The sequence below is a fragment of the Canis lupus genome, chromosome 5, assembly GCF_011100685.1.
Source record: "Canis lupus familiaris isolate Mischka breed German Shepherd chromosome 5, alternate assembly UU_Cfam_GSD_1.0, whole genome shotgun sequence".
NCBI classification, from domain to species: domain Eukaryota; kingdom Metazoa; phylum Chordata; class Mammalia; order Carnivora; family Canidae; genus Canis; species Canis lupus.
Window position 1 is genome coordinate 9,465,474 of NC_049226.1, and position 19,576 is coordinate 9,485,049.

Genomic DNA, 19,576 nt, shown 5'->3' on the forward strand with positions numbered 1-19,576 from the left:
GCTTGAAAAGCAGTCCCTAGTAAACCAGCTGCTTCCCTCACAAAACCCTAGGATTTTAGGGACTTCCTCTGCTAAGTGTGAGGGACAGCCATTTCATGCTGGAGCTGATTCTGAGAGTCTTTAATCCTATACTTTCTCCCCGAATTTTTTACTCTGGAAAACTTCAAACCTACAGAAAAGTTGAAAAAATAATACAATGAACATGCATACGATTCACCTAAATTCACCAGTTCTCATTTTGTCACATTTGCTTGATTTTTCTCTCCATATACATATCTGCATATAACATATACACAGTCGGCCCTTAACAACATGGGTTTGAACTGCACAGGTCCATTTATACATGTTTGTTTTGTTTTTATAAATGCAGTACCGTACTGTAAATATATTTTCTCTTTCTCATGATTTCCTTAATAACACTTTCTTTCCTCTAGCTTAATTTATTGTAAGAATACAGTATATAATATATATAACATACAAAATATGTGCTAATCAACGACTTAGGTCACCGGTAAGTCTTCCAGGTAATAGTAAGCTATCTGTAGTTAGGCTTTTGGGGAGTCAAAAGCTATGTACAAATTATCAACTGTGCAGGGGGGGTCAGTATTCCTAGCCCTCATGTTGCTCAAGGGTCAACTGTACAGATGGCAACCAAGTAAATGAAAAAATGCTCCACATCATGTGTCATCAGGAAAATGCAAAATAAAACGATGAGATACCACTGCACAGCTATTAGAATGGCCAAAATCTATAAACACTAACAATACCGAATGCTGACAAGGATGTGGAGCAACAAGAACTCTCATTCATTGCTAGCAGGAATGCAAAATTGTATAACCAGTTTACTAACTAAACACTTACCATACTATCTAGCACTCAGGCTACTTGGTATTTACCCAAAAGACTTCAAAACTTATATCCAAACAAAACCTGCACATGGATGTTTATAGTAGCTTTATTCAAAACTGCCAAATCTTGGAAGAAACTATGATGTCCTTCACCAGGTGAGTGGATAAATAAACTGTGATATATCCAGACCATGGAATATTATTCAGCCAATTTCTAACAAGAAATTGGCTATCAAGCCATGAAAAGACACAGAGGAACTTAAACGCATATTACTAATTGAAAGAAGCCAATCTGAAAAGGCTACATACTACATAATTCCAACTACAGGTAGCCTCAGCTTTTCAACAGTTTGCATTATACCACTTTGCTTTTATGAAAGATGTATATTTGTACCTGTTTTTGCTAACTCAAAGAAAGTCTGAGGAGGATTTTTGTTTTTATGAAAAAAAGTGACAAGTGAAACAGTGTTCAGCATTTGTTTTGCAGTGAGCCATTATAGAGGCAGCATGAGCAGCCCCGCCAAGCTCCTTCCCTGGGAGCTACACTCAGGGGTCTCAACATCAAGCTGCCACAGCTCTGAACGGATAGCATCTGTGCTTCATCTAGAATTATTTTGTGTATCCATTAGCAAGATGTGTTCTAGAGTGTCAGAAAAGCATGAGAGATTATTTTTTAGGTCTGGAAATGCTCAAAACATTTTTTGCATCAATTGATGGTAATTGCTTCTTAGCTTTACCATTTCAGTTTATGAAAGGTGTCACAGACATGCTCCACTTTTGGATAGTGGGGGAAATCTGTAAATAGCATTAAAAAACAGCTAAAAAAAAATAAAAAATAAATAAAAAATAAAAAACAGCTAAACAATGGAAACAATGAAAAAAATCAGTGGTTGCCAAAAGTTAGCAGGGGAGGGAAAGGGTTAGAGGGATGAATGGGCAGAGCATACAGGACTTTTAGGGCAGTAAAACTATTCTGTATGGTGTTATAAAGATAAATACATGTCAGTACACATTTGTCAAAACCCATAATTGTACGATGCCAAGAGAGAGCCCTAATCTAATGTAAACTGTGGACTTTGGGAGATGATAATGTGTCAATGTAGGTTCATCATTTGTAACAAATGTACCACACTGGTGGAGGATGTTGGTAACTGAGGTGGCTCTGAATGTTGAGGGACCGGGAGTATATGAGAAATTGTTGTACCTTCCTCTCAAAGTTGCTGTGAACCTAAAACTGCTCTATAAAAATAATTTTACAAAATACACTAGATGGGATTACCAGCAGATAAATATTAAAAGAACCAAATATAAAAGCATAACAATAGAAATTATTTCAAGTAAAGTACAGAAAAACAATAATCCAAAAAGGAACAAACAATCCAATTAAAAATGGGTAAAGATGTTGAATAGACATTTCTCCAAAATGATCTGTAAATGCCATCAGGCATATTAGATGCTTGGGGGTTAGGGTTGAGGGGAGGCTGGGTGGCTCAGCTGGTTAACCTCTGACTCTTGGTTTCACTCAGGTCACGATCTCCGGGTCATGAGATCAAGCTCCACATCAGGCTCCCTGCTCAGCAGGGAGTCTGCTTCCCATCTCTCTGTCCCTCTGCCTCACCCTGCGCTTGTTCAAATAAATAAATAAATCTTTAAAAAAAAAAAAAAAAGATGTTCAGGGTACCTGGATGGCTCAGTCGGTTAAGAGTTCAACTTTTAATTTTAGCTCAGGTCTTCATCTTAGCATCCTGAGTTCAAGCCCTGCACTGGGCTCCACACCTAGTCGAGGTAGTGCTCAACAACAATTATAATACAGAAAATGCAAACCAAAACCTTAATGAAATATCACCTCACACGCATTAGGATGGCTACTATCAAAAAACCAAAATAAATGTTGCCAACGATGTGAGAAATTAGAACCCTTGTGCACTCCTGGTGGGTTTGTAAAATGGCACAATTGCAATGGAAAACAAAATGAAGGTTCCTCAAAAAATTAAAAATAGAACTATCATATGATCTAGGAATCCTACTTCTGGGTCTATATCTAAAAGAATTGAAAGTTTCATATTTGCAAGATGAAAAAATTATGGACATCTGTTTCATGACAATGTGCATATAACACATTTATTAATACTACTAAACCATACACTTAAAAAAGTGTCATATAAATAAATGAACAGATGAATGGGAATAAAATGAAACAAAGTTGGCTTTAGACGTACAAAAGCTGAAAGAATTCATCCCCAGTAAACCAAGACCTACAAGAAATGTTAAAGGTTGCAAAATAATATTTGTTATTATATATTATATATTATGATAAAACAATTCTTGTTTACATATCTTAAATAACAATAGACTTTCAACAAAAATAATAATGTATTTTGACATAAAAGTAAAATGCATGACAACAATAGCATAAAGGGCTGAATAGGATAAATGGAAGTATACTCTTGCAAGATTCTTATACTATGATTTTTATACTATATGGAAAGTAGTTTACTATCATTTGAAGGTATACAGTGGAAAAGCTAGAGACGTGTCCTATAAACCCTAGAACAACAAATAATACAACAGGAAAAAAGTTATAGCTAACATGCTAACAAAGGAGATCAAATGGAATTATAAAAACATAAAAGTAATTCAAAAGAAGGCCGGAAAAGAAAAAAGGGGAACAAATACCAAAAGGCACAAATAGCAATATGACATACTGACATCATACCTTATCAATAATTACATTAAAGGTAAATGGTCTAAAACACTAAAAGGTAGAAATAGTCAGGTCTGACAAAAAGTCAAGACTTGATTATATACTGCTGACAAGAAATGCACTTTAAATATAAAGGAACAAGCAGGTTAAAAATAAAAGGATGGAAAAAGATACACCCTGCTGGCACTAATTAAAAGAAGACTGGGTAACTATATTAATATCAGACAATGTAGATTTCAGAGAAACAAAATTCTCAGGGATAAAGAAGATCACTTCATAATTATGGAGTCAAAAAATTAGACATAACAACTCCAGACATTTACACATCTAATAACAGAACTTCAAAATACACAAAGCAAAGACTGATGAAACTATAAGGAGATGTTACAAATCCATAGTTACAGAGACTTCAATAGCCCTGTCTCAATTATTGATAGAATAAGTAGGCATAAAAATGGCAAAGATATACACCTGACCAACATCCTCAACCAATGTGACTTGATGGACATTTATAGAACATTGCACAACATTTACACAATAGAAGAATACACATTTATAAAACAACAGGATATACATTCTTTGATTGTGAGGTTATTAAACTTAGAACTTTTACCAAGTCACACTCTGTGCCATGAAAAAAAAGTGTCAATAAATTTTGAAAGATTCAAGACATGCATAGTATATTTCTCCAGCCACAATAAAATTAAATTAGAAATCAGTAACAGAAAGATGCGCTGAAAATCACCAAATATTTGGAAATCAAATAACACACATGGGATATCTAAATATCCCATGATCAAAGAAGGAACTAAGGAAACATTAACAGGTATTTTGAACTGAATGGAAATGAAGTCATAAGGTACTGCTAGAGTAGTAAGTTTACAGCACTAATTGTCTATATGAGAAAAGAACACAAACATCAAATCAATGACCTACTCTTTTACATAACTAAAAAAAAAAAAAAAAAAGAGAAAGAAAATTAAGCCTAAAGTAAGCAGAAGAAAATAAAGATTGAAGCAGAAATCAATGAACTAGGGAACAGGAAAGTTAAAAAAAAGAAAAGAAAAGAAAAGAAAAAGCTAGGTCTTTGAGGAATTTAATAAAATTGATAAATCTTGAGTGTACCTGGATCACACACACACAAAAGGAAGATATAATATTTTTTTTTTTTTTGAGAGAGGACATGTACATTCAACTATTGTGGGGCAGAGAGAGAAAGAGAGGATCCCAAGCAGGCTCCACATACAGCATGGAGCCCAACATGGGACTGTATCTCACAACGCTGAGATCATGACTGGAGCTGAAATCAAGAGTCAGGTGCTCAACCAGCTAGGCCACCCAGGCACGTGGAAGATACCAATTAGTAAGATAAAGAAAAAGAGGGGCAACATCACTACAGATGCTACAGATATTAAAAGAATAATAGAAGAATACCAAGAACAAAGTTATGCCAAAATATTTGACAATTTAGATGAAATGACAAGTTCGTTAAAAGACACAAACTACTAAAGGTTACTCAAGAAAAAAAAATAGCTAATCTAAATAGCTCTACTATCAACATTAACAATGTTGTTAATAACCTTTCCAAATTGAAAAGTCTATAACTAGATGGATTCACTGGCAAATTCTACCAAACATTTAAGACAGAAATAATACAAATTCCATATAAACTCTTGCCAAAAAATTGGAGAGAATATTTCCCAATTTATTCTATCAGTCTCTGAAACCAAAACCAATCAAAGATATTACAAGGAAAGTTCAAGTCAGTATCTTTTAGAACACAGATGTAAATTCTAAACAAAATTTCAAGCAAATCTAATCAATTAAAAGAATTATACATTATCACCGAACTGAGGTATACCCCAGGAACACAGAGTTAGTTTAACATCCAAATATCAAACAATGTTACTTTTTTTTTTCTTTTTTTTTTCTTTTTTTTTCAATGTTACTTTTTTTAAGATTTATTTATTCATGAGAGACTGAGGGAGAGAGGCAGAGACACAGGCAGAGGGAGAAGCAGGTTCCTTGCAGGGAGCCCGATGCGAGACTTGACCCCAGATCCTAGGATCACGCCCTGCGCCGAAGGCAGGAGCCCAACGCCGAGCCACCCAGGTGTCCCAAACAATGTTATTCCTATATCAACAAACTAAAAAAGAAAAATTAATATGATCATCTCACTAGAGAAAAATTTTTTTGACAAAACCTAACATCCATTCTTAATAAAAATTCTCAACAAACCAGGAGGAGAAAAACTTCCTCAGTCTAATAAATGGCATCCAGGTAAAAACTACAGCTTACATCATACTTAATGATGAATGACTAAATGCTTTCCTAAGATAAGGATTGTCCACTCTGAGCACTTCTATTCAACCTTGTACTGAAGGTTCCAGCCAGTATAATCAGGCAATAAAGAAAAATAAAAGCCAACCAGATTTAAGGGAAGAAGTACAACTGTCTTTGAAGATGTTATGATCACCATGTAAAAATTTCCAATGAATATGTGAGCTTAATAAGGGTATAAGATCCATACCCAAAAATCAATTATGCATCTCTACATACCCACAACAATAAAAAATCAGAAACTGAAATAAAATAAATATCATTTACATAGCACCAAAAATATGAAATATTTAGGGTCAGATATGGCAAAAGACATGAGAGACCTATACACTGAAAACTTCGAGAAAAATTAAAGAGGAGCTAAATAAATGGAGTGATATACCTTGTTCATGAGCTGGAAAACTCAATTATCATTAACTATTTCTTCCCAATTCTCCCCAAATTATCTATAGATTCAACACAATCACAACCAAAATCCAAGAAGTCTTGGGGCATGTGGGTGGCTTGGTCAGGTAAGTATTTGACTCTTGATTTCAGCTAAGGTCATGATCTCAGGGTCATGAGATCCAGCCCCACATCAGGCTCTGTGCTCACTGGGGAGTCTGTCTGAGATTCTCTCCCTGAACCCCCTATTCTCTCTCTAAAATAAATAAATAAATCTTTTTTAAAAATCCAAGAAAAAAAATAAAAAATAAAAAAATCCAAGAAGGCTTTTTGTATGAATTGACAAACTTATTTTTTTAAAGATTGATTGATTAATTGATTGATTGATTTATGATAGACATAGAGAGAGAGAGAGGCAGAGACACAGGAGGTGGGAGAAGCAGGCTCCATGCCGGGAGCCCGACACGGGACTCGATCCCGGGGCCCCAGGATCGCGCCCCCGGCCAAAGGCAGGCGCCAAACTGCTGAGCCACCCAGGGATCCCCTGACAAACTTATTTTAAAATTTATATGGAAATACAAAGGGCCTAGAATAGCCAAAATAGATCTGGGGGGAAAAATGGAGGGCTAACACTATGTGATTTCAAGCATTACCACAAAACTACACTAATCAGAACAGCATGGTAGGAATATTTAGACAAATAGATCAATGCAACAGAAGAGAAAGTCCAGAAATAAACCAATACATATATGGACAACTCACTTTTTAAATACCTTTACTAAGATACAGCTTGAATTATTATAAAGCTTACCATCACCATAATATAATTTGAGAACACTTTCATCACTCCCAAAAGAAATCTTATACTCAAAAGAAACTTTGTATTCATTAACAGTCACTCTCCACACTCTCTTTTCCAGACCTAGTAGATTTGCCTATTCTAGACATTTCATACAATGGGATCACACAATATGTGGCCTTCGTGACTGGCTTCCTTCACTTGGCATGATGTTTTCAAAGTCTGTCTATGTTGTAGTATGGATCAATGCTTTATTCCTTTTTATTGCTAATATTCCACTGTACAGATATACGACCTTTTATTTATCTATTCATCAGTTCTTGGACACTTGGGATGCTTCCACTTCCTGGCTATTATGAATAATGCTACTATGAAAATGTATACAGGTTTCTGTTGGGATGTGCATTTTCAGTTCTCTTGGTTATATATCCAAGAGCGGAATTGCTGAGTCATATAGTAAATCTGTTTAACCTTTTGAGAAACTGCTAAACTATTTTTCAAAAACAACTATGCCACTTTACAATCCCCACCAACAGTGTATGAGAATTCTGATTCCCCCATATTCTCATCAACACTTGCTACTATTTGTTATTTTTATAATAGTAATACTTTGGGTGTGAGATGGTATCTTATCGTGGTTTTGATCTGCATTTCCCAATAACTCTTGATGTTGAACATCCTTTTAAGTACTTATTAGCTATTTATATATTTTCCTGGGAGAAGTTCTATTTAAATCCTTTGTCCACTTTTTTTTAAAAGATTTTTATTTATTCATTCATGAGAACACACACACACACACACACACACACACACACACACACAGAGGCAGAGACACAGGCAGAGGGAGAAGCAAGCTCCATGCAGGGAGCCCGAGGTGGGACTCAATCCCAGGACTCTAGGATCACGCCCTGAGCCGAAGGCAGGTGCTAAACTACTGAGCCACCCAGGGATCCCTCCTTTTGTCCACTTTTTAATTGGGTTGCTTTTTACTACTGAGTTGTAAGAGTTCTTTATATATTCTGAATAAAAGTCTCTTATTAGATATATGATTTGTAAATATATTCTCCTATTCTGGAGTTGCTTTCCACTTGACAGGTTTTAATTTTAATGAAGTCCAGCCTATCAATTTTCTCTTTTGTTTGTTGCACAACTGATTTTTGACATATGCATAAAGGCAGTGTAGTGGAGAAAGGATAACCTTTTTTTTTTTTTTTTTTAAGATTTACTTATTGATTTGAGAGAGTGTACAGGAACCAGGGAAGGGGCAGAGGGCGAGACTATACAAGCAGACTTCCACTGGGCGTGAAGCCCAAGGTGGGGCTTGATCTCATGAGCCATGAAATCAGGACCTGAGCCAAAACCAAGAGTTTAACCAATTGAGCCACCCAGGCATCCCAAAAGGACAGCTTTTTTGACAAATGGATATATGTATGCAAAAAAAGCTCCTTCATATCATATATGAAAATTAACTCAAACTGAATCATGGATCTAAATATAAAATCTTAAAGAATAATCTTTCTAGAAGAAACAAAAAAGAAAATTTTTGTGACCTTGGGTTAGACAACAATTTCTTAAAAAATCTATTAAACAACAAATTGAAAAATGAGTCCTCATCACAATTTAAAACTTCTACTCTTTGAAAGACAATGTTAAGATAAAAAGATAAACCACAGGGTTTCACAGGGTGGGTGAAAATCTTTGCAAAGCATATATCTGATAGAAGACATATCCAGATTACATTAAAGAAATCTTAAAACTCAATAATAAGACAATTAAAAAATTTGGATTTAAACAGACATACCACCAAAAATGATATACAGATGATAAATAAACACTTGAAAAGATGCTCAACATCTTCAGTCATATAGGAATGCAAACTAAAGCCACAATGAGACACCACAACACACCTTATCAAATGGCTAAAATAAAAAAGACTGACCAGCTTAACAATAACCCACAACCTTCGGATAACTGGGTGTTATGCTATATGTTGGCAAATTGAACTCCAAAAAAAATTTTTTTTTTTAAATGTGTAATAAAGAAAAAAAAAAAAAAAAAAAGACTGACCATACCCAATACCAAACACTGATGAAGATAAAAGAACTTGAACTCTCTCATACTGCTGGTGGTAAAATAAGATGGTACAACCACTTTGGAAAATAGTTCAACAGTTTTTTAAAAAATTAAACATATACTTACCATATGATCCAACCATTCCACTCCCAGGTATACTCCCAAGAGAAAAGGATCATATTTCAAAAGACTTGTGCATGAATGTTCATTGCAGCTTTATTCTAACAGACCCAAACTGGAAACAACCCAAGTGTCCATCAAGCTATGAATGGAAAAAGTGTGGTCAATCCATAAAATGGAATACTATTTCACAACCAAAAGGAATGAACACTCGATAGTACAAGGATCAATCTAAAAATAATTATGTTGAATAAAATAAGATGGGCACAAGAGTACAGTATTGAGTACAGTATTATATTGAGGCAGTATAGAGAAAATTCCTATAAAGCCATTGGTCTCAAGCAAGAGTTAAGTATTCCATACACTTAAAGACAAATACTTCCTTCTGGGAAAGAGAACAAATAAGCAAGTAACAACTGTTAGTGAGTAATGATTGGCTGAACAAAAACAAAAGAAACAGTTTACCCAGAAGTAACAATTTAAAGTTGGCTTGCACAAGTATTTCTATTTTTCAGGTACCCTGAACAATGCTGACCATGGTAAAAGGCATCCTATGACTGTCTTGTGACCACTATAGAGTGACCAGAAGATAATGATCCAGAGACTAAAGGACATTTCCCCAGCCCTAGCCCCTCATGCCTGAAAAGTGCCTTTCAGAACCATACATGGTACCCCTTGAGGGGTAGTAACATTCCTCTTTCTTATCAGCTACCTTGTATCCAAGCTATCTCCAATAAACTCTGCCTGTTTTCTTTCTCTCCAGTTCAAAGTTCATTTCTAGGACATTGAGACTCAAGAACCTGATCTTGGAGACCGGAATCATCATGATTTCAGAAAATGCAAGCTAACCTATAGTGACAGAAAACAAACCAGTGATTGCCTAGGGAAGTGGAGACAGGGAGGGAGAAAAACGTGAGGTTACTAAGGGCATGAGTATAAGCTCTTGGGGATGATAGATATGTTCAGTATATTGACTATGGTATATATATATATACACACACACATGCACACACACATATGAAAACATCACAGTTTATACTTTAAATATGTGTAGTTTATTGAACACTAATTGTATTTATTTTTTTAAAAGCCCACCTAACAAGTAGAGAGGAAATAAATAAGTAGCTCATGGAGAAAAATATCAGAAAACCTAAGTAATGAGCATTTGTTAAAATATAGGACTGATTCAAGACTAAAACTTTTAAATACATGCTGATGTCAATTGCTAAAAATTACTCTGAAACAAAGAACTATTGTTTTCTGAATAGTAGTATGAGGCCAGTTCACACTCATACAAGGACTGCTGAAAATTCTGGGCTTCTATCCATTTGTGGCAAGCTATTTACTCCAGGAGTTATTATGGCCTTCCTTTTAGTTAGATTAACACAGGTATGTATTAAAAACCAGGAAACCATCCTACAAAGGCCAAAAGATCAGGCATTGGAAAAGTACAAGAGATTCTAGTCGTACTGTATATGGAACTCAATCCATCCAGATTCTGACCACTAATCATGGCCATCTCTAGCAGAGTGAAAAAAAGGATTTTCTTACAAGTGTTCTCCCACACTTGCCATTCTTTGCTGAGCTCTAACTGTAGGTCTAAATTGAATATCCCTCAAGTATGAAATATAAACATATCTTTCTTTATCATATGATTCAAACTCAAATGCAAAATAAAACCATAATAGAGTTATTAAGCAAGAAGTCTCAATATTGCAACTTGGGTAGAGAGACGTTTTCATATCAGTGAAAATGAAGATTTAAAGGCATGTAAGACAGTGTAGCAGGATTAGGAGAAAGGTAATGAGAATATGAGAAAGATAGTATGTGGAAGGCCAAAACAAGCACATACTCATCATTCACAACTGACCTTAAAATAGATGTCAACTTGCTCACTTAAAATATAATGTGTGAAATAAGCAAGAGAATAACAGGAAAAGATTAGAAGAGTACAAAAGTTAAAAGATGAGCCTAAGATCATGAAGGTGGTCCTGGCTAGGGATCTACATAGAGATTGGATTCCAAAGACAGCCAGTAAAGAAAAGTGATATTTTGAGGACATTTATATTTGCTTAGTTCAATAACTCCTTATGCTGTGAAAATGGCAAGTGGTAAAAGATTTTTCTGTAAGTAATGAATCAAATTGAGGTTTTCAATGGTGAAATTTAAATGGAACCAAGAGAATGACAATGGAAAAGCTTAGTTACTGGTATAATTGTCTATACCAATTATTCTCTAAACAAGTAAACTAAGAACTAAGGAAACACGTCAGCAGCAAATGTTGACACTTTAGATCTGGTAACAGAAGTTACTAGAAATGATGGACTCAGCACCTTCACCTCCCTAGTTATTCCTTACGTCAAACATCTTGTAAGAGTTGTCTGGACTTTTTGTCTCTATTTCCTGATCACCTCACCTACTCCAATGTGGCTTTGAGGCCCATCAATCACTCCACCAAAACAACTCTCTCAAAGGTCAATAGTGGCCTACAGGTCATTTAATCCATCTAGCACATTCATTCTCAATGAGAGCAATATTGTACCCAAGGTAGCAAAAACGGATTTGAGAGAGCAAAAAATATTAGATATTAAAAATAGTCTGTGGCCCTCCAAAAGTCATAGTACATAAGCAGAAATGCAATATACCTAGGCATTCTCCACTTCTGGTGCTATAACTTCTCCCCAGGTGACTTTATGTATGCCATCTGCATCAGTTACCACCCACTAATACCTGTACCTTGTAAAAGCTACAACTCCATCACAGTTCCTCTGAGGTTTAAACCTATTAACTACCTGCCAGTCTGACAACTCCATTTGAATGTCTCAAAGGCATTTTTCTGGGAAAAGAACCCACAGCTTTGGTCAGATTCTCAGGTTAAGGACTACTGCCATATAGTAGTTTCAGAAAGGTTCATAAAATCAAAAATGACAAAGCTAACTTACAAAATTGATATAAACAATTATTCTATAAACAAGCTCTCATTCTTCTCTGACACTTTTAAGAAGCTGTAAATACAACTTGTGTTAATATAACTTTGTGGGGGATCCCTGGGTGGCGCAGCGGTTTAGCGCCTGCCTTTGGCCCAGGGCGCGATCCTGGAGACCCAGGATGGAGTCCCACGTCGGGTTCCCGGTGCATGGAGCCTGCTTCTCCCTCTGCCTGTGTCTCTGCCTCTCTCTCTCTCTCTCTCTCTCTCTGTGTGACTATCATAAATAGATAAAAATTAAAAATATATATATAACTTTGTGTAAATATAACTTTCAGTTGATACACAATAGAAACTAAACTAGGTCAGAAATCAACATATCAATGTACTGTTTTTTTCCAGAGCACTGAAGTGAATGCAGCTATAAGCAGTTATGCCAAAAGATATTCTGAAACTAGTACAGACTTTCAATAAAAGAGAGGAAAAACAAAACATACCAACCATTGCAAATTGGTTGGTAAATTTGCTATGCTATTGGCAAATTTGCTATGCTATGTGTTGGCACAACTAAATAACAAGTATAGGTCAACATTTATATCCTGGGAAGAATCCTAAAGATAATATAACAGGCAAACTGCATTTTAAAAAGTCTTATAATTGCAACAACTCAAAAACTTGTCACTCAGTCACCTTCCATATGATAAGGCCACACCGCTAATCCTTTACAAAGTTAAAACTAAAATACAGACTTAAACTAAAAATGAGGCCTATCTTTTTGGCTCTATGGACTCTTGTCTTCCCAAACCAGAAATCTGTCAACCCCAATATGTTCAAATAAAAGGAATTCTGCTTGTAAGATTAAAGTACAGGTTTATCTCAGGGGTTAAAGAGGTGCCCTGTTAGATCTCAAAGACATGAAAGAAATCTTCCTCTTTAGAACAACAGGATTAAAGTCTAATCTAGCAGGTCTAAATCTTTGCTTGTTGATCCTGTTATTCTGTTCAACCTTTCTGTCTGCTCACTTCCTGATTCTGATACGAATTCTTCCTTAGTGATTTCTGAAATCATTATTAAAAATAACATAATACTTCCTACTGGGTTCTCTAGTTGGATTTCCTTTAAGCACCTCAAACCCAGTATGCCCCCAAACTAAACTTATCCTCTCCACATCTACCTCCTTCCAGGCAGATCTATTTTAGATTTTATCTGGTGACCTAAGCCATAAACCTTGGGCTTAACCCTGAATTCTCTGCTGACAAAATCTTATCTATCATATGCTCTTAAAATTGCCTCCTCTGTATTGCCTCGCTGGCCCTGGCTTATATGAAAGGTGGTGTTACAGGCTTCAAAGAGGTTAGGTGATAGAATCCAATAAATGGGAGATTGAATTCCAGTTCTGCCATTGCTAAGTGTGATCTTAATCTTAGGCAAATTACTCAACCTCTCTAGGGCTCATTTTCTATAGAATAATACTATTTGCCTCATAAGGTTACTGAGGTGAGTATAAATGGGCTAACGCCTCTAAAACAACACTGTGCCTGGCACATTATAAACACTCAATGAATGGCAGCTACCGTTATCCTGCCGAACTGTGTATCAATTAAATGAGGCAATAATCTTTGTAAAGCACTTGACACAAAGTAAGGACTTTATATAATAATTAAAAAAACAAACAATTTCACCTCTCATCTTCTAAGTATATTACCGTTTTTTGTTTTTTGTTTTTAAAGATTTTATTTATCCGAGAGAAAGAGAGGCAGACAGAGAAGCAGGCTCCATGCAGGGAGCCTGATGTGGGACTGGATCCTGGGTCTCCAGGATCACGTCCTGGGCCAAAGGCAGCGCTAAACTGCTGAGCCACCCGGGCTGCCCAAGTATATTACCCTATTAATAATCTCCTAACACTTAGTCTGAGTCACCTTATCTATTCCCCAAAATGCCCTAAGTGGCTCCTGTTTTCAGGATAAACTCCAAATCCCTTCTGTGACATACAAAGCTGTTTATGATCTTGTCTTTATTTCTTAAGACTCACCTCTTGCCATTCTTTTAGTTCTAATCATATCCATCTCAGAAGTATCATATTCTCTCAAGTCACTGCGTTTACAATGTTATTCCTTTTACCTAAGATTCCCATCCACTCTTTTCTCCAACCCAATTACAATTTTGTCTCATACTACTGCTTCTAATCCTTCAAAACTCAGCCCAGGTTGTAGCCTTCTGCTACAACCATATCCCCAATTCTGAGTTCAAAACAGTCTCTACAATCCAATATTTTCTTGCAATTCTTTCTTCTAATGATATACCTGTGTTGATAAGAGAAATTAGTCTGTAACACTGCTTTCTTGTAATGTCTTTAACAGGCTGGCAGTAAGGCTATACTGGTGTCTATAATTATTTAGGGAGTATTCCCGGTTTTTCATTCTCTGGAATGATGTAAAACTTGGTGTTATTTTTTCCTTAAACACTTGGCAACTAACATTTATGGAGCAGCCACTGTGCCAGATTACACACATTTACATGTTACCTCATTTAATCCTCACAGCAACTTTATGAGGTTTATGACACTATTATCCCTGTCTTAGAAGAAACTGAGGCTTATTGAGGTAACTTTCCCAAAGTCACACAGCTGGTAAGTAGCAGAGGTGGGACTTGAACACATATCTCTGAATGTTCTTAACGACATGCTATGTTGTCTTGTAATACTTAAAATATGGTATTATTATTATCCTTTTATCTATCCTTTTATCTGCTTCCTCACTCATGAGTGAAATCTATCTAGTAAGATCTTTGAAGAGCAGACTTTCATTTTTTACAACCCTAAGTCTAGCCATCAAGTATATCAATTAATAATATACTCAATAGGGGGTCCCTGGGTGGCGCAGTGGTTTAGCGCCTGCCTTTGGCCCAGGTCGCGATCCTGGAGACCCGGGATCGAATCCCACGTCGGGCTCCCGGTGCATGGAGCCTGCTTCTCCCTCTGCCTATGTCTCTGCCTCTCTCTCTCTCTCTCTCTCTCTCTGTGACTATCATAAATAAATAAAAATTAAAAAAAAAATACTCAATAATTTGCTGCTAAATAATAATATACTCAATAATTTGCTGCTAAATAATAATATACTCAATAAATATATTCAAAAAAATAATATACTCAATAAATTGCTTCTAAATTAATGAATGAAAACATTATCATTTGATTTTTATAACAACTGAGTGAGGTAAAGCAGTTATTATTAATTCCTGCTTAGAAAACAGATGTATGTTCATTTTAGAATGCTGTTAAAGTGGTTTTGTCCTTAAGTTAAATCATATCCTCCATGCAAAAAAGGCATATATGATTTAGTTTCTTCAACAAGGAAAAGGCAAAAAAATAATTTTTAATTATTTGCAAACGACTGACAGCAGATTTAATTTTCTGATGCCATCTGTAAGACAGAGGCCTTCCTATTTTTTCTGGAGTCAAGAGTATAAATCAAAGAAGAAAAAGATTATCCAGTGAGAAAATGGCAATAAAACAAAAGCCTTAAGCAGAAAAGCTTTCAAAGAAGGTCAGCATATAGCTAAAGAAGAATTCCCCACTGACTATGCCATGTGGTAGGCATGTCATAAGAAGATTTAGGTTAGACATAAAACACCCACAGCAGGGATGTCTTCGCTTCAGTTATATAAACTGAACTAAATTTCTGTTCTTTTGCTTGATGAATTGGTAAAACACATACATGGGCACTAGAAAACTGAAAGAATTTTTGATGCAGATCAGATCCTAATTATGGCTAAATGACTAGGTTATAGTAAGACAAATCTGGCCTACATATAAGAATTAACTTCCTGAGAGCCAACGTCCTTAGATTCTGAAATTGTTATCCAGGGAGATTATGTAATTATGGTCCTAATGAACATTAAGAAAAGATCCTTGAAATATTTAAAAAGAATCCTGCTGAAAGTTATCCTAGACAACATCATGGGGATTTTTCCAAGCTTCTACCTCAATTCAAAACACATACACACACTTTTTCATTGCAGTCATTTTTGTCAAATTGTTTTTAAGACAATAATATTATATCTCAGGGGGAGAAAAAGCATGTGAGAATAAAAACATACTAAAGAAACTATTAGGGATCCCTGGGTGGCGCAGCGGTTTGGCGCCTGCCTTTGGCCCAGGGCGCGATCCTGGAGACCCAGGATCGAATCCCACGTCGGGCTCCCGGTGCATGGAGCCTGCTTCTCCCTCTGCCTGTGTCTCTGCCTTATTCTCTCTCTCTCTCTGTGACTATCACAAATAAATAAAAATTAAAAAAAAAAAAAAAGAAACTATTAAACACCTCAAAGGAAACCATTCTCACCAGTGTACTGCCACATAAACATTTCAGAAGTCCTCTATTAGAAAATAAACAGTATATTCACTAGTAGGGGGCTGCTGCAGATATTGCTTTGGCATTCAAAGTCAAATATATTAATGATAAAAAATTTGAAAAATTATGAAATACATAAAGAACAGAAAAAAAATATTTCCAGTATTCAAAGATAATTCTTAAACATCTTGGAATGTTTTATTTTAGACATTTTTTTCATCATCATTGGTATTATAAAAAGCTTTGTTTCCATTGGATCCATGGCTTGGGAAAAGTTCAGGGGTATTCAAGAAGCTGTTCTGGGACAGGAGGCAGGAGCCCAGGGAGAAGTTCCAAGGGCAGGAGAACACAAGAGGGCCCCTGGAAGGAGAGTAGGCTACTATTTCACTTGTAATTTTACATTTCTGTACATGAGAGAAATCAGTCTGTAATGTTGCTTTCTTGTAATGTCCTTGTCAGACTGGTATTAAGATCATGCTGCCTTCTACAATTATTTGGGAAGAATTCTCCATTTCCATTCTCTAGAATAGTTTATGTAAAACTTGTTTTTTCCCTTAAATATTTGGCAAGGATCCCCCAGTGAAGATATCTGAGCCTGGATGTGAACATCAATTTTTCTTTTTGGACAGATCTTATAATAATTGATTTAATTTTGGGAGCACTTGGTGGCTCAGTCTGACTCTTGATTTTGGCTCAGGTCATGATCTCAGGGTGATGAGACTGAGCTCTGCATCAGGCTCCTTGCTCAGCAAAGCATCTGCTTGGGATTCTCTCTCTCCCTCTCCCTCTGTCCCTCCCTTCACATGCATGTGAGCTCTCCCTATCTCTCAAAAAAATAAATATTTTATGTAAAAAACTTTACTTATTCATGAGAGACACACAAAGAGAGAGGCAGAGACATAGGCAGAAGGAGAAGCAGGCTTCATGCAGGGAGCCCAATGTGGGACTTGATCCTGGGAAACCAGGATCATGCCCTGAGCTGAAGGCTGATGCTCAACCACTAAGCCAACCAGCCGTCCCATAAATAAAATCTTTTTTAAAAAATAACTCATTTCCTTTCTTTTTTTAAAAAAGATTTTATTTATTTATTCACGAGAGACCCAGAAAGAGGCAGAGACATAGGCAGAGGGAGAAGCATGCCCTGAGGCAAGCTCGATGCAGGACTCGATCCCAGAACCCTGGGATCACAACCTGAGCCAAAGGCAGAAGCTCGACCACTAAGTCATTCAGGCGTCCCTGATTTCTTCTTTAAGTGATATGGGATGAGTCAGATTTCTATTTCTTCTTGCATCCATGTTTGGTTTTTTATTTTTAAAGGAGTTTGTCTAGTTCAACAAAATGATCAAATTTTTTTTAGCATGGAATTGTTCATATGTCTTCTTATTATCATCTAATGTTTCTAGGCTCTGTAGCAATGATTCCTTTTCCATTCCTAATATTGGTAGTATTTCCCATCTTTTCTTTTTCACTGATTAGTAAAGGTGGTATATCCCTGGCAAAACTAAATTTTCAAAGAACCAGTTTTTGGCTTTGTTGATTTTCTCTATTGTACATTTGTTTTCTATTTCATTGATTTCCATTCTTTTAAAAAAAAACACTTTTTAAAAATATTTAATATATTTATTTGACAGAGTGAGAGAGAGAGAGAGAGCACAAGCGGGGGGGGGGGGGAGGGTGGTGTGACAGACAGAGGGAGAGGGGGAAGCAGGCTCCCTGCTGAGCAGGGAGCAGCAGGGAGCCTGATGCAGGGCTCAATCCCAGGACCCTGGGATCATGACCCCAGCCAAAGGCAGACTCTTAACGAAGTGAGCCACCCAGGTGCCCCTGATTCCTGCTCTTTATGACTTCTTTCTTCCTGTATGATTTGCTATTATTCTTAGCTTTTTAGAGATGGAAAGTTAAAACATTGATTTTTAGTCTTTTTACTTTTTCTGATAATTGCAATTAAAGGCTCCAACATTCCTTCTAAGCACTGCTTTAGCTACATCTGACAAGTTTTGATATGTTTTACCTTCCTTATTATTCTCTTCAAAGCATTTCCTTTTTTTTTTTTAAATAGCGTTTTTTCTTTTCTTTTTTTTTTTTTTAAGATTTTATTTATTCATAGAAACAGAGAGAGGGGCAGAGACACAGGCAGAGGGAGAAGCAGGCTCCATACAGGAAGCCCGATGTGGGACTCGATCCCGGGTCTCCAGGATCACACCCCAGACTGCAGGCGGCGCTAAACTGCTGCGCCACCGGGGCTGCCCTTCAAAGCATTTCCTAATAATTTCCATTGTAACTTTATCTTTGACTCAGAATTCTTTTAAAACGTACTGCTCATTAATTTCTAACTTAACATCACTATAGTCAGAGAATATACTCTGAAAAATAACCCAGGAAATAATCAATATTGGTAAGTGTGCCATGGACACATAAAAAGAATATATTCTTATCATTGTTCAGTGTTTTCATAAATGTTTTCATTTTCCTTGAGGAAATATCTAGTAGTAGATGTATGTTGCACTATATAAAATACTAAATGGTTTTCCAAAGGGGTTATGCTCTTTTCCACTTTCATAAACAATACATCAGTTATAACTAGTCTATATCCTTGCCAATATCTGGTACTGTTAAGTTCGTTGTTCTTTTTTTTTTTTTAAAGCTATTCCAATGAGAATGAAGTGGTATCTCATTGTGTACCTACTGAGTTCCTATTTTAAGATTATATTTGTCAACTCCAGACTTTCTATTTTATTCTATTTTATAGATTCCAGTTCTTTTGTGAAATTCTGCATATCTTCATCTCTTTTCTTCATCTTTTCCTTTATTTACTTGAGTATATTAGTCAACAGTTTTAAAGTCCTTGTCTGCTAATACCAATACAGAATCATCTGTGAGTCTGCTTCTGTTGTTTCTTTTCCTTTTGGCTTTTGGTCATCTGGTATTATCTCTTGACATGCCTAAAAAATTCTGATTGAATGCTGAATGTTGTTTTAAAACAAATTTAGAGGGGATCCCTTGGTGGCTCAGTGGTTTAGCACCTGTGTTCAA

The 19,576-nt window shown here is 36.1% G+C and overlaps 1 protein-coding gene across 17 annotated transcripts in view; it reads right to left on the reverse strand.

The window, feature by feature from the left end:
* CCDC15 (coiled-coil domain containing 15) overlaps nt 1-19,576 on the reverse strand; it is an 82,989-nt gene that overhangs the window by 23,655 nt on the left and 39,758 nt on the right. For 3 of the 17 annotated variants that reach the window (XR_005359104.1, XR_005359105.1, XR_005359103.1), the window contains one exon: nt 9,275-9,410. The exons of 12 other annotated variants lie outside the window; for them this stretch is intronic. Coding sequence is in view for 2 of the 5 variants with exons in the window: in XM_038535776.1 (XP_038391704.1) it covers nt 16,747-16,903 (157 nt within the window). In the remaining 3 variants the exon portion in view is untranslated. Of the gene's footprint in view, nt 1-5,643; nt 5,699-9,274; nt 9,411-16,731; nt 16,904-19,576 lie in introns of those variants that run through there. 2 more of the 17 variants (XM_038535778.1, XM_038535776.1) reach the window with 2 other exon arrangements.